Source organism: Alternaria burnsii, assembly GCF_013036055.1.
Source record: "Alternaria burnsii strain CBS107.38 chromosome Unknown 744, whole genome shotgun sequence".
Classification (NCBI taxonomy): Eukaryota; Fungi; Ascomycota; class Dothideomycetes; order Pleosporales; family Pleosporaceae; genus Alternaria; species Alternaria burnsii.
Genome location: NW_024066119.1, coordinates 967223 through 982646, shown reverse-complemented (window position 1 = coordinate 982646; position 15424 = coordinate 967223). Strand labels below are relative to the sequence as shown.

The 15424-nt window shown below is 52.3% G+C and overlaps 4 protein-coding genes across 4 annotated transcripts; all 4 read left to right on the top strand.

Annotated features, from left to right (window-relative positions):
• Positions 1 to 521: 521 nt before the first annotated feature.
• On the top strand, positions 522 to 2116 carry GT037_008799 (uncharacterized protein; the record flags this gene model as incomplete). Its single annotated transcript, XM_038933846.1, has 4 exons — positions 522 to 804; positions 894 to 1482; positions 1552 to 1782; positions 1858 to 2116. 4 exons carry the CDS (start codon positions 522 to 524, stop codon positions 2114 to 2116), a joined length of 1362 nt encoding a protein of 453 aa, XP_038783811.1.
• A 1619-nt stretch (positions 2117 to 3735) lies between these two features.
• GT037_008798 (low temperature essential 1) lies at positions 3736 to 9050 on the top strand (the record flags this gene model as incomplete). The annotated part of the gene is made up of 3 exons (XM_038933845.1): positions 3736 to 4007; positions 4214 to 8748; positions 8797 to 9050. The coding sequence occupies 3 exons, from the start codon at positions 3736 to 3738 to the stop codon at positions 9048 to 9050; spliced, it is 5061 nt and encodes a 1686-aa protein (XP_038783810.1).
• Positions 9051 to 10071: 1021 nt separating this feature from the next.
• On the top strand, positions 10072 to 12717 carry GT037_008797 (low temperature essential 1; the record flags this gene model as incomplete). Its single annotated transcript, XM_038933844.1, has 4 exons — positions 10072 to 10180; positions 10365 to 11438; positions 11499 to 11844; positions 11898 to 12717. 4 exons carry the CDS (start codon positions 10072 to 10074, stop codon positions 12715 to 12717), a joined length of 2349 nt encoding a protein of 782 aa, XP_038783809.1.
• A 2048-nt stretch (positions 12718 to 14765) lies between these two features.
• Positions 14766 to 15314, top strand: GT037_008796 (uncharacterized protein; the record flags this gene model as incomplete). Its single annotated transcript, XM_038933843.1, has 2 exons — positions 14766 to 15148; positions 15209 to 15314. 2 exons carry the CDS (start codon positions 14766 to 14768, stop codon positions 15312 to 15314), a joined length of 489 nt encoding a protein of 162 aa, XP_038783808.1.
• Positions 15315 to 15424: the final 110 nt, after the last annotated feature.

Here is a 15424-nt window from a genome sequence, read left to right as displayed (position 1 = left end):
CTGATATAATGTGTGGTCAATTAGGTCATGTGTGATAGAGGAGAAAGAGACAAGAAGGCAATTCTTCTTGCCGAATGCCGACGCGCTCCAACTTGACCAGACGCACTCGGCAGCCGTTACATTCCCTGATCACCTTACCCACAAGGCACGAAGAAGCTCGGTCCTGTTATCGAGGGTATCGACCAGCTCTGTTCGGTGCTTCGCGTCGATAGACACCAAGTCTAACCGAGTGGGGTATTGCTTTCCCCGCCCAGACTGGGAGATAACCACCACTGACGACACATGCGCGACAACCCCACACTGTCATGGGTCGTTATCGCAGGAAGTCATTGGCTTGTATATATGTTGAAACAATAAGAGGAAGCTATTTTACACACCTCGCATGATGAACGCGACTACGGGATATTGCTGCTTTGGTTTCTTATCGATTCGCACGATCACGCATTTACTCATATAGTCAACGTCTCGTCCTTCCTTTCAGATGACTATGTCTCGATAGTATTGTTGTCCTGATGCCTGCAATGTCCGACCTTGTAACTAGACTCGAAGAGCACACAACACGTCTCGCACGTGATGCGCAACACCACTGCACCACCATACAAACCCAATTCAACACTTTACTCAAGGATGCCAACATACAGCCGAAAGTAGCTCTCTACGCAGCTCTTTTCTTCGCAACGTTCACATGGCTCGCCATAACCCTCAGCCGCCTCCTTCTTACCCGTCGACGTCCTACCTCTCGACCCAGCACACCGAATCTCGAGAAACGTTCCCCATTCAAAGCTCCAGATAGGCCACCTGGAGGTATGTTCGTTCCAATCAAATCCATTTCTCAGTCCTTCTTCCCACCTCCCCTTGTTCTTACCCAAACTAATACTGCACCTCGATTCTAGTATGGCACCCATCCCCATTCACCCGCCCCACAGCATCCCCCTACCCAAATTGGTCGCTATCAACAACAAAACCTCTACCTTATCGTCCCTTCCGCTACGGCCCCAAATACAATATCACAATGGGCCTACGCAACATGTCGTGGGACGAATGGATTGAACTCGACAACGAATACTCATCTTACCACTCCCTCAAAGCAGCTAGGATAGCCGAAAGAGGAGAAAAATGTATCAAGACGGCTCCTGAAGCGATGAGTGCAGCGAAGGAGTTGTTGGAGGAGTTGGTTGGTTACTTACCACAGCGATACCCGAGTCTGTTCCAAGAGATGAAGTTGGGGAAGGGGAAAGGAATGAAGAATCTAGAGACAGGTGAGGTTTTCGATGTGGAGGGGTGTGCGAGAGATGGGGAGAGGGAGGATCCGATGGAAATGTGTGCTAGGATGATTCAAGATGATCTTGCTATCATGGTTGAGAAGGAGGATGGGCAGTACTACCTGCTTGCTGGTGCTATCTTGCTGGCAGGATTTTGGAGGCTGGAGGATAAGTTTGGAATGCCACTTTCTACCATTCATACGAGTGGGGATGTTCCGGGGTGAGCCTTCCCCGTCGATTTTCACCATTGCTCTCTTGATGAAAATACGTTTGCTAATAAATTTCGCAGGTTCAAAGACAAACTCGAGAAACCAATGTCCAATTTCTTCCGCAGAATACAACCACAGTCACCTGTTCTACGGAACAACTACTTCATTCAAGTCGACGACAAACTAGCCTGGAGCGAGAGTATAGGCAGTGAAGATGCGAAAGAAGATGGAGGCATCGGGTGGTTCACAGCAGAGAAGAACAAGGCGGTTGACCATCATTGGTTCAGGAGTGAGAGGCAGAGTTTACGGAGGTATGTTACTGCTCCCCTATTACCCCTACCTATTCCAGTTTCCATGGAATAAAGCTTCTAACGTTGCTTCCTCAGGTTGCCTAAATCTGGTGGTGTGGTATTTACGATTCGAACTTACTTCCATCCTATCACGGATATCGCGCAGGAACCCTATGTGCCTGGCCGACTAGCCAGCGCGATTCGTTCTTGGGGTGAGGATGTAAGTCGCTACAAGGGGAAGGAGATGTATGGGGATGTATTGCTGGAGTATCTAGACAAGAAACACGCGGAGCAGGTAGAAGGAGGACTGGATGTTGACGGGGAGGAAGATGTTGCAAGGGGTTATCCATTTTGATCAGGGCGTATTTCGGGATGAAGGTGTTCAGCAAAGGGGAATTCCTCTACTGAATGTGTGAAAAATTATCCTTGTTCAATCAAAAACTGTGACCGATTTCGGTACAAGGGCTGTGTATCGCTGATCCAATATTCAGACGATTTGCATGCTTGTATCGTACCTTCTCAGATCGTTTAGTGCAGGCCTGTCCCTTTCTGACGCTAGCAGTCGGGCCGGATGCGTGAGGCGAAGTCGGGGTCTGCAAGTCGTGCCGAATATAGAAGTTGTGCTGTGCATCAGGCAGTTCTTCGGTCGGCGACGTACTAGGCCATCTCTGTACTTGTCGTTTAAGCACTCTGGCTGGTTTGCTCGGGATGGGTCGGCACGAGCTAAGTGTACCGGCGCAGGTTTTTATGTAGGCAGAATTAGTGTGTGAGCATTTCTGAATTCTTACAGGTGTCAAGCAGCGGTGGCCAGATGCAGAACGATGGGGTTGTACCATGGTTGATGTCGTGCAGTAGCTCGCGGTTTGATGGGCATCCGGGGTGTTGCGCTTGTGGAATTGCTGCCTGACGCAAAGGGCCATGATAATGTACGTGGTTATGCTGTTCGACTCAGCTTGGACCGTTGACTGCTCGAACCAGTGGGCATTAAATTGCGGCAGCCGTTTGTATAAGGGTAAGCCTGTTTCATGGTAGTGCTGTCATGACGTTGCGCAGGGTCGGAAATGAGCCGAGGTGGTGTTTGCGGGATGCTAGGGGGTTGCGATAGAAGGGAAACACTTGTTTAGCGAGATGATGAGGGCGGCCAATGGTTGCTTTGGATCGCCAGGGAGCAAAAGTACCGATGCAATGGCAGATCGCGGCACTGAATGTATGTGTGTTCATCTGGAAACGGCAGTACCCTTGTACAGGATGCCGGATGGACGTGTGTTTATTGACTTGACTGTTGTATGCGTTGTTGTTGTTTTGCAATCTTGCACTGTCACGCTCCTCGGAGGATTAGATGCCCGTTGCGAATACGACCAAGATAAGTGGGAGGAACCTTGACCGCGCGGATGAGTTAGTCGTCACGGATGAACCTTAAACCTCACGTGGGCTGGGAGACTATAGCCCGGCTCCCGACGTAATAGCGCAGTAGTGCTTGCTAGATCTTAGAGGTGCAGCTGGCGAGTGGCCGCCAGAAGCGTGTGGCTGTGAGGCGAAGGCGGGCAGTTCGCATGAAGGGGAGTGGAAAAAGCAGTTCGCATCCGCGCAGCAAAGCGGGTTCCTGTGCGTGCCAGTGCATGTCAGCATGTGTAAACCTGTAATCGCAATGCAATTCCCTGTAGAGCAGGCGGAGCACCGGAGTGAAGCGAGGACAGATTAGCCCGGCCAGGCCTGGGTCAATGCATAGCGGCGTTCAGCCCAAGCGACACGGGCGCTGACTGGTGAATTGCGTCGTCTGGCGCGCCGCTGGGCGATGTGACAGGGCTGCACATCAATCAACTCTAGTCGATTCCCTCTTGTCCTGTCTTGTAATTAAGAAGTCTGCACAATCGAGTCGCTGCTGGCCATGCTTCGTTCACGTACTCGCTGACGCCGGCAAACCTCGTCGAATTGCTGCGCGCTGAACTATGGGGGAGGATGGCCTTATCGGCAATGCAACAGAATGTCTTCCCTGCGCCGGGCTCCCCTGCCGAAGGGAAACGCGATATTTTGCCCGGTGCAAGTGCAGGTGCAGTTACGGCAAAACGGCGCGCTGACGACACGCGCCGTCTGCGAAGAGTGAAGGACTCGAGGGAGCAACTCAAGAGCAGGACGAGGGCACGCGGCACCAGCAACGCCACCATCGACACGACGACGAGCAATTCGACCTCGGCCGGACGGAGCTATACCGTAGCCAATGTCCACAACGGCGTCATCTACCTGAGGTACGCACCAACCTGATATCTCGAGATTGCCATGGTGTTGGTGGTGGGACGAGTCTGTCCCAGCAAACATCATGGACGTATGAGGAAGGAGCGATACGTGAGCGACACCACAAGGAAGGCGCACGTCATGTCTCGCCTCTTGCCTCCTACCTCCCCCCATCTTTCACATACCTGAATCCTTCATGTGTAGAATCTGACTCTCTCAGACCTGTAGCCCGTCCTGGTAACCAGCGCGGCCGTCAACCGGATCCCTTCGTCTTTCCGCCCCAGACGCCGCCCGACAGCGCAACCCTCGACAAGCTCCGCCCGACCAGCAATGAATGGGAGCAGAGTCTGTACGGCTCAAGGACACCCCACTCTGAACCTACGCCACCGCTGCCAGACCTGAACGAGGGCAATGCCTTCCAGCAGCAACCCCAGGCAGATCCCACCACTGGACGACTCGCACACGTGCGCTCGCATTCATTCTCCACCGTTGACGACCACACTGCCACGACGCTGAGCCACGAGCCGGGCACCTTCAAAGTCGTCATCGAAAGGCCCTCGCATATGCGCCCCAAGACCGCAGACACATCGTCATTCCCGCTGTTGCAGGTTCCCATCCCGCATTACCGCTTGGGCACTCCGCGTTTCAGCACACGAGGGACGGCAGACCTGCGCAGTTCGGTCTACACCCGAACCTCAGGCACCGAGGACTTTGCCAATTCGCTCCTGACCCCACAGCGAGGGGTGCGGCAGTCGTTTCTGTCGTCGCGCCCACGTTCAGACGCCTATTCGCCTGTCCCCCACCGCTTCCGCGCCACTATGGACCGCCCAGCTGTACCCCTCTCCGGTCCCTCTTCAGCTCGTGTCTCGCACATGCCTATTAGCCCTCGACTCTACGATGCCCTTACAATCAACCCCGACGACCGCGCTGTGGTGCGCTTCAACGCCGAGGGTGAGATTCTCGCAGCCACCCCTTCACGACTTGTAGCGCATATAACCTCTCCAAGCTTCCTGGATTACGAACTCCTATCCGACTTCTTTCTGACTTTCCGCGCCTTTCTGTGTACCCGAGACCTTGTCGCATACCTCATATCTCGACTGCGATGGGCCGTCGATCGCCAAGACGACTTCGGGCGCATCGTCCGCGTGCGTACTTTCGTAGCCCTTCGCCATTGGATTCTGAACTACTTCGTCGACGACTTCATGCCGTATTACTCTTTACGAACTAATTTCTGCGACCTTGTCAACAGCCTGTACAGGGATCTCCGGGCTCGACAAGACGGAGGTGGGGGCGACATCAAGATTGTTGGGGAGTTGAAGAAGTGCTGGAGGCGGACGTGTGCGCTATACTGGGAGACCGAAGATATTATCGGCCAAAACTATGCCGACGACGAGCTGCTTCCAGGCGGATACGATGGCTCACAAGCAGCATATGAGGAACCCCCTCCGGTTGTTCCAGTACCAAGCACTCCTCCACGAACCAACGTCCGGGACACCAAGGAAACTATCGGCTCAAACCCAAGTGACCATTTTGCTAGTCGGCATATGGATTGGGCGCAAAGAGCACGCCATACGCCTCAGAACTCCATGAGTTCACCCTACATACCATCACAAGAATTCGAAGCCGCACCCACGCAAATACCCCTATCGCCCGCCAGCGAGCAGAGTATGCACGTCCTCTCTTGTTCTATACCCATGCGAGGTCTGAACAAACACGACCAGGCGGTCGAGCTTCCCTTGTATCCACATCCAGTACCGGTCGCCAACTCAGTCCCCACTGGTACTGCTCGCTTGACAGCCAGTCCACAACAGCCATCATCCATCAAGAGCGTCCACCGCCCGTCGCATGGCCACAAGCGTAGTGGAAGCTTTTCAGACGCTCTGAGGGACAGCAGAGCTCCGCTGTCCATCCCCAAGAATGCACCCGCGGACTATGCCATGTCAGCTGTCACGAATATGCCTGGCACTCTAGTGCGCGGTGGACTCTTCCAACCCAGCTCCCCATATTTCGAAATCAGAGCTATACGTCCTTCGCGCTCTCAGTACCTTCAAGAGATTGACGATGCTGAAGTGAATGAGTTCCAAAGACCAGGACATGCCACTGCCCATTCCCCAGGCATGAAAAAGATCTTCGGCAGTGTACGTCGCGCACTAAGCACACGGCAGCAACTGAGCCCAAGCCCCCAATTAGGTAGCGTTAGCCAACAGCGCCAGCCGTCATACATGCGAGCCTCCAACCCAGGTGCAGCATCAGCCGTCTCAGTTTCAGGCGGTGTACACAAACGACGTCCTGCTCGACCGAGACCACAGGTGCGTATTGATGTTCTGGCTGCTACGGTCGCAGAGAGCTTTCGAGCTGCAGTTCAGGAGCAGCTCGAAAACGAAAGCCATGAATACCATGGTATTGACCCTCCTGATCTTGGGGGATTCGAGTTTGAGTTCGATAGCCGTGGTACAACAAATCCGAATGAGCACCAGAGGGCACCTGATCCCCGCGTACACAGCGCCATTACTAGTGGGAGCAAGTCGATTGTGATTATCGACGATACTGGTCCGCCACCTTTACCTGTCATGTCGGATACCCTACCACCCGATCTTGAGAAGGAGCCCACAAAGCTAGACAGCCATCAGCAAGAGAAAACACTTGACGAGAAGCTAGCTGGCGAAGCCGCTCCATCAGTACACAACTCTGATCTCTACGACTACCCAGAGCCTCGCTCAGCACCGCCAGAGTATCGCACCTCGCGCATGTCGACTCGACGGCCTCCGACGAGACAAAGAAGATCCATCTCTGCAGGTCCAGCAAGGATGCATTCCTTCCGACGCCGGGGCTCTACCAAGACCTCCCTGTCTCTCCGTCGACATGCATCCTATAACAGCGTGCTTAGCAGGTGTCAAGGACCTGCCAGCATTGCGACATTTCAAACGATGTCATCAGAAAATGATCCCTTCTTCCTCGAACGTCAGGCAGCACCTGAAGCTAGTGGGCCCGCCCGCCAGCTTCGTAGAAGACCGGGTGGTGACCTCCGCGCTGCAGGCAACGTTCATGATCTTGAGACTTTGCAGCGGCCACATTCCACCGGTTCTGTTTCCAATCGCACACACTCAGTGACAAACTCTGTCATCCTACGGTCTGATCGCTTTATCGATTCAGAGACAGAAGTCAATCGTGTTTTGGAAGGGCCAGCTGAAGCTGAAGTCCCAAAGAAGCCAATTTCGTTAGTAGATACACACTCCTCACAGCCCAACCTGAGACCTTCTTTCGAAGCTGAAGTAGCAAAGCTTGCTGCTCTGCCTGATGATACGGACGATGAAGGCGGCGTCGAATCGGCCTTGATGAAACTGGAAGGGCGTTATGAGAAGAAGTCGCCTAGCATCCCCTCCCAACGAACCACTGTTGATCTGGATTACTATCGCCCCACAGGAGCTTCTGAACAAAACACGCGACCTGATACCTATGAGCAGGATGTTGAGCAACATGAGCGTCCTGGAACTGACGACGTTTTCCACCGTCCGTTGGCTCCCCCAGAAACAGACGGGCAAGGCATATATCGCTTGTCTGCCGAGAACTTCAATAGCCGCGCACCTGCGGTTCAGTCAGTGGGCGAGTCAACCGACTCTTATTCCTCGATACCACTTCTCGATCGGCGCTTGAGCGAAATCGCAACCTCTCAGCGAGGGCATACGCTCGATACCATGAGGTCCTCTGCCAAGCCATCACCCCTGCAATTTGCTAGCAACTCACCCGAGCCTGCTCGCGCCCCAGGGACATCTTCCTCGATGGATTCATCTGTTGATTACATCGTCGAGACGGACAGCATGAAGCGGATACCGCCTGGTGGGACCTTACCAATGACTTCGTACCCACGTGAGTCATTCCTACTTGATGAGGATGAGGATCTCAGCGAGATGGGCTCCGGAGATGGTGCAAAGTCGGGTCGTGATAGTCATGGGGTAAGAAGCTTCTTCGACGATGAGCCAACAACGCCTGAGGCAGATCCTGATAATCTGCCAACGCATCCCATGCGCCACCCTCCAACACCGCCCCTTACCGGAAACCGCTTGAATGATGCTGTGCCCAGCCCAACAATCTTCGAAAGAGGTCTGCCTACGCCAGGTCTCACACCGACTGTCTCCCGAGCGAACCCACAGTCGGCTCCTCAACCTGGGCCTCTTGCTGACTCTCCCGCTGACCTCGAAGGTCCTCAGCAGGATGCGTTCCCAACCCGAACCGCGCATCTGCCCTTCGTCCTGGCTTATGACTCCGAAATCCTCGCTCAGCAACTTACCATAGTCGAGAAGGACGCATTGGACGAGATCGACTGGAAAGAACTCATCGAGTTGCGCTGGAAGCAATCTTCTCCACAAATCCGTGATTGGGTACAATATCTCAGAACAGAAGAGGCCAGGGGTGTAGACGTTGTCATCGCGCGTTTCAATCTTGTCGTCAAATGGGTCGTTTCCGAGGTCCTGCTCACTGAGGACATCCATGAACGGGCGCGATGCATTACCAAGTTTATTCACATCGCAACACATGCGCGACGATACCGCAACTACGCCACTATGTACCAGATTGCGATTGCCTTGATATCGAACGATATATCAAGTCTCAAGAAGACATGGGCTTTGGTTCCCGCAGCTGAAATGCTGGTCATGACAGAGCTAGAGGCACTCGTTCAGCCTTTGAAGAACTTCCACAACCTGCGGCTTGAAATGGAGACAGCAACTGTCGACGATGGCTGTATTCCATTTATTGGTGAGTGTTATGATGACAGATATCCATACAGAAGCTAACAACTACTAGGCGTCTACACGCGCGATCTCATCTACAACGCTCAGAAGCCCGCCTTTATTGACGCCCCACCTGTCGGCGGCGAACGACTGGTAAACTTCGACCGACACCACACGGCCGCCACCATCGTCAAGAACCTACTCCGATTGCTCGAAGCCAGCTCCAAATACACCTTCAATGTCGAACCACACATCCTCAGCAAATGTCTTTGGCTAGCCGCCCTTAGTGACGAGGATATCACACGGCGCAGTCGCCAATGTGAATGATTAGATACCCCGGTACCCCTGTTTTCTCCCTTTTTTTACGGCGTTTGAGCGAGCGAGCGGAACCTTCGTTATGGGCTTTTTTTTCTATCTCTTTGCTAATACCCATTATGGCGCACTGGTTCTGTCAGCGCTGCATCAACCCGACACGATATCACGACCCATACCATATCATACACTTGTTGTTTTGCATATATCGAATCTCCCTGCGACTTCTACATACAAGCCTCGTAGTTACTGTCTAAACACTAGACCTAATTAGCCGGTGCCTACGCGAGGCCATGACAGGGTCTGAAGCGTTTAGTACTGCAGTAAGATATAGGACTCTGTACGGCAAGGCGTTCGACTTTTACGAAGCTGTTGTATGGGTCTGGAGTATACTAAGTCGTTAAAGACAACAGCGTAATAGATCTAAATGCTGTTCATGTGGTCTTGTCCTATGCTGACCTTGTGATCGAACCTTAAATCTGGGTTGTGTTAATCTCTGATCTTCGAAATGTGAACGCGGCAGTCGTTCACTGGTAAAAAATGCCGTTGCGATATTGTAAAGGACATAGCAGCAAAGTACCTGTGCTGGACAAGTCTGGGAGAACTTCAAGGACATGGGACGCCTCGCAAATATCTAGGGTCCTGTCTCCCGTATTCGTAGGGCTGATTCCACAGCTTAGCTTACTTTAGTGCAGGCGGCGACTGTTCACGCGACGCGAACCCCAGACTCGCAGCTCAGCCTCATGATCGTATCAGCCACAACAACTCCACCCACACATTACTTTGCTCTCGGCGCATCCACCATACCGGTCAGGCCTCCACCATGATTATATACTATCATCCTCGCCCACCGTGACCCCGTCATTGCGATCGCACTTATGTGCTCATCTTCTTAATATAACGAGCTGGACTGTTTGTTGGTCGCACCCGGTTGTCGTACTCTCGAATCTCGTTGGTGGTCCTTGAATGCCCTCGCTCCTAGCTCACGACATAGCTCCGGCAAGCTTCAGCTCCTTGGACGGATACCTGGTGTATCATGGCTAGTATGAGGATGCGCAACTCGGACACCCCGCCACCGATTACAGTTGAAGATACGGCGACGGGCGCAGGACCGCTGCCGAGTCCTGACATGGACGGTATGAATGGTGAGTGACCCCGGGGAGAGGAAAAGAAGTACAAAAGACGTTCGGAAAGAAGAGCAGACTGGCGTGGATCATGAACAGTGCCTAGGATTGCTTGTTGGTCCCTGAACACTGCCAGGCTGGGTGTTGCGCTGGCACATGCCACGAATGGCTGATTGAAAGGATCTCTTGCTAACGTCTAGAACAGCCCCGCGAGCATTTACCACGTCCACACGTCCGTCCCTCGAATGCGAACAATCGCAGCCTCAACCGCATGAACACCAGAAAAGCCCATTTGGCCACCGTCGCAAGCACAGTCCAAATCTCGAATGGCGAGAACCTTGGACAAAGGAAAGCTGGTCGCAAGGACGCGTGCTGCTTATTGACTATGTCGCCAAAGAACATTCAACGAAGGGCAGGCGGAAGATCATGGCACAGGAGTTTTGCGACATTGACAGCCTGCGTCGTTTCTACCGGAAAGAAGACCTCTCAGCGCAAGCTGCGTTGCGCGTGATCCACGTGCAGAACGCGGGCTGGGCAACGCGCTACCTCCTCCGCAAGTTCAACATTGACGCTACAGACGATCTTATAGGCACGAACTTTGGCCGCTGGGCTAGCCACGACAAACCTCAACAACGCGGCGGCAAACCTGTTCTCAATGGTCGTACGTTCCGCGCTCAACACGATCCCTGGCGTGGCATTTCGCGCGCAGCCTTCGGCGCCGATTACCTCAAATCGTACGAAAGAGGCACCCATATCCCACGTCCAAATAGCAATAAGTCAATAATGGAGCTCAACCACTACGACGAGTCGGACCAGCCACGATACGGACATGACGTCTATGTACAACGATTGAATGTGTATGTGCAGCTCAGCGACGGTACACCAGGCCAAGCCGTCGACCCCGACATACCAAATCCGTACGACGAGGAAGCATGGGAAGAGTATATGCGGTTGAAGAAGAGTTACGGCAACGTAGATGCGAATGAACACCAAGAACGCTACATCCCTAAGCTTCGCTCTCTCGACAACGGAAACACCATCATCCTGTTTGAAAACTCAGTCACTGGCTCCGTCAAAGATACCCTTATTGGTGCCAGACAAGAACTCGAATCCCGTTGGAGACGTCTCTCCTTCTACCTGCCCATGGAGGATAACGACGAAACGTTGACAGCGGAGTGTATGGATTTCATCCTCCAGGATATTTTCAAGGCGTTGAGCTATAATTGGCAGAAGTTCCTGGCCATTTGCGAGACACATGTTGGCATCCTCGAAGACAAGAGTGAGTAGGAGCCTACCTCCGGCCATTCAAGTAGTCCATTCCGCTAATCCCCAACTACAGTCTACGAAAACCCCGCCGACGAATCCCGCGCCCCCGAGCTCTGGAAGAACAGCGCGCAATGGCTCAAGATCGAACGCCTCATCTACATCCACGTCGACGTCATCAAAGAAATGGTCACGCATCTTCATGACCTTGCTGGTGCCGACCCAAAGGAATCGTCAGACCAGCCTTGGCTCGGCTCCGTGCCAGACGAGCTAGATAAACTGACTGGGCAGTGGGAAAGAGATGTCATTCTGCCTACAACCGCTCTGTCAGACCTCATGTACAAGAGCGTGGGTATCAGGGATGCCCGACACTCTTTGCAATTAGGCTTGAGTATGTGGCGGTTGAGTTGGATCACGTTCATGTACGTAACCCCTTACCACCTATCCCATCGGCTGTCCAAACTAACAAGACTAGTTTCCTGCCCTTGACCTTCACCGTCGGTTTCTTCGGCATGAACGTTTCCACGTTTTCTGAGAACCCACCGCTGAAATGGTGGTTCATCGTTTCCATCCCCGTCCTCGCCATCGTCCTCATTCTCTGGTACGGCGTCAAACATAATCTCGCTAGCCAACGCCAGAATCCTATGCGCAGAGGTGTGTACGAATCGTTGTATCATGAACTTGCTACTGCGCAACCATCGCTATGGAGCAGAAGCGGTCCGCGCGACGATGTCATACCAGTAGGGCGGTGGGCAGGCATCAAATGGCGACTTATCACCCGCTGGTTCGGCGAGGATAAAGTCAAGCTAGGGAAGACTGTAGATGGAGGTGAAGATTTCGGCGTCGTCGGCAGAGTCCGCAGGGCGTTGGTTAGGAGGTGGCTGGGCGAATTGACTGTTATGCGTCTTCCCCAGCAACCTTCACCATTGTCACCAACTGAGAAACCGGGCAATGATGAACGGTCGAGTAGCAGGAGTTCTGTCCGGAGCGAAGTGGCATCTTGCATGATTCAGCCTTTTGAGCCAAAGGAAGGCGGTGCCGTGGCTGAGCTGGCGAGGGTTGCGACGCCGGTTGCGTTGGCGGAGGCGGATCCCACGGCTGCCAGTCGGCTGCAGAGGAGTGGGAGGGGAGAGAGGATAGGCAGTTTGAGTCCGCATGGGAGGAGGGGAAGTGCGGCGAGTAGTGATGGGGCTGGGGTGATGGTTGAAGAGAAGGGAGGGAGTGGGGATGAACGCGAGCCCAGGATGCGTGATAGACGGGTTGGGAGGGAGAGGACATTAGATATACCGAAATGAGATGGGGGACTTGGGTAGATAAGCTATCTTGCCAGTATTCAAAACTAAAGAAATTCTGTTCCATGACTTACATAGCGAAACTGCCGCACCCGGGTTTCCAGATCCCATACCTGCGAACCTCGAGGATTTGGTCCCGCAACGATACACACTACATATCTGCCCTATGGCCCAAGCTCTGAGCACGCTCGACATACAAATACTTCTCTCGTTGCGTTCTTCACTTTCTTCCATCAATAACAACATCTATTACGAAATCAAAAAGCTACACGAGACAACCTTATGAACTTGTGTCCTCTTTCTCCCAAAAGCGAACCCAAGCCCTCATGGGCTGCGTCATGTTTTTCTCCGAAAAGATACACCAAACCAGGAATGGTTGTCTCTCTCTGCTATTGCTGAATTTGAAAATAAACTCGACACTAGCCATGAGCCAGCCTGAGTTGCTATCTCGTTTCCAAAAACATAGATGAGATGGGACATGGTGGCTCTGGTTTTCAAATGATACCTATATCTCCATCGTAGGAGGAAGAGGTGCACCGAATAGAAAATATCTGCGTTCCATCTTTACACCACCTCTGCCGGCCAAACTCAGCGCCTGCCGAGTATATAAAACCTACCGGGTGCGCCTGGTGTCTTTCTTCTACACACGCATTATTCTTCATGACTTCAAAGAATCTGGATCATATCGAATGGATGCGCCGCCTCCTCGTTGCTCAAGAAATGAGCATGGCTGGCAATCATGTGCTGCCTCGTCTTCTCAAAAATCTATCTGCTACAATGGATGTGATGCGTCCTCTTTTCTATTCTCGAAAACGAACATATCAGGAACATGAATGTTGTCCTGCCTTCTTTGGATCTAGAGTCCCATAGACCAATGTATAAGCCGACTATGAGTGCAGCCGCATATTCAAAGGATTGACTGTGAGATTTGTAGTTTGCGATGGCTTTCTCTTGCTGCTTACGGCAGTATGAGGGAGCAGCGCACGGGCACTACATCAAAGGGAGGAAACAAAAATCTCTTTAGAGCATGCATAGGTAGCTCTCTTCATAAGTTCTCTTGTTGGAAGCTGATTTAAGCTGCAAAGTAAGGCTTGCCATGTTTATACATGTTTAGTTTTTCCCTGGTATGTGGTGTTGAGACTCAGGCTAAAGAACTAAATCAGTGTGTTGTACTCTCCATACTCGTCGAAAGCAACATTAATACTGACACATATCCTGTATTCTAGTTTTCTTTCTCTGAAAGGTGCAGTGGAGTAGTGGTTGTGAACTCCACAAAAGCGGCGAAACATCAATCATGTTACCAATCTACCACATTGTCTTCTGATGGGACCGAGATAATAAAGTTTGGAAGCCTCCACCACAGGACATTTGAATCAGGTGAGAAATGCCCAGGAGTGACGTTACTTCCGGCTAGTGGCGACTGTAACAGCAGAGACGACTAAGGTGATGCTTGGTCTGGAAATGACGTTTATGGTCACCAACTCAAGGGAAATACGAGTCCCTTAGCGTCTCCACTATAGGCAAGTAGACAAGTGACTTGTTAACGGAGTGGCGGTGCAACTTTCCTACACAGTGAGTTGACCGACGTACTGCCTGTATGTAAGATAGGCTCAATGCGCTGTGAAGGTCGTGAGACTACTCACTGTCCGCATCGTGGGAGAGGCGTAGACGTTATGTCCAAATATAGCGACATGTGGACCGTGGTGGTTGATTTGCAGTTAGCGCCCGGGACAGCCTTGTCCTCATGTTATGTTGCTTGCTGCAGAGGGCAGCCTCGGCTGGCGATCTCGGCCTGTTTATGACGTGCAACTCCCCAAATCAGCAAACCTTCCCGCACCTACGGCTATTTGCCGTATTGACGATTTGATTGATCGGCATGACTATGTATTGTTCAAGGGTGCAACTTCGTGTTGGCACAACTGTTCATCATATATAAGGTATTCGTCTTTGCTGTCTATTTTCTGCATCTTCACACGCCCACTCTACACGCTCACCAAATACACCCCTACATATCTATTCTTGATACGAACTACTAGAACCTCAACTTCACCATGGTTTCCTTCACCGCTCTCGCTCTTCTGGCAACTTCTGCCATGGCCGGCCCTGTCGCTCGCCAGATTGCAATCCCCGAAAACTGGGATTGGCAAGTTGAGAACTGGGAGGCTGGTTGCGGTCGATCCGGCTGCTACTACAACTTCAACGTCACCGTACCGACCATCAAGGGAGAGATCGCAGGTGTAAAGGCGTACTGCCACGGCTACGAGCAGGGATACGACAACAGCTTCACGGTCCCTTCAACATATGAGACGTGCCAGCTGCTCGAGGGTGTCAACAACGGTGTTGCGGCTAGGTTTTCTTTGAGGGAAAACGATGGCCAAGGATTTGGACCCAAGGAGATTGAGGTCAGCTTCTTATACGCTGGATACGAGGACCGGTAAGTTACCATTCCTATTAGAAAATGTGACCAAGAACGTACGCTGACTTGACATGACAGCCCTGCCTACAACTTCTCCGGCAGCCACGAGGCCAGGTACAACCAGTTTGTTGCACCACAACTCAACTTCACTATCACCCCTACAAAGGTGTTTGGCATCGCATAAACGGGGTTGTTTGAACTAGAACGACAGAAGGCTTCCTCAACAATCTTCTTCTGAGTAGATACTACGAAAAATAATGTTAATGGATGCAAAGCGAATCACTATGCAGAATC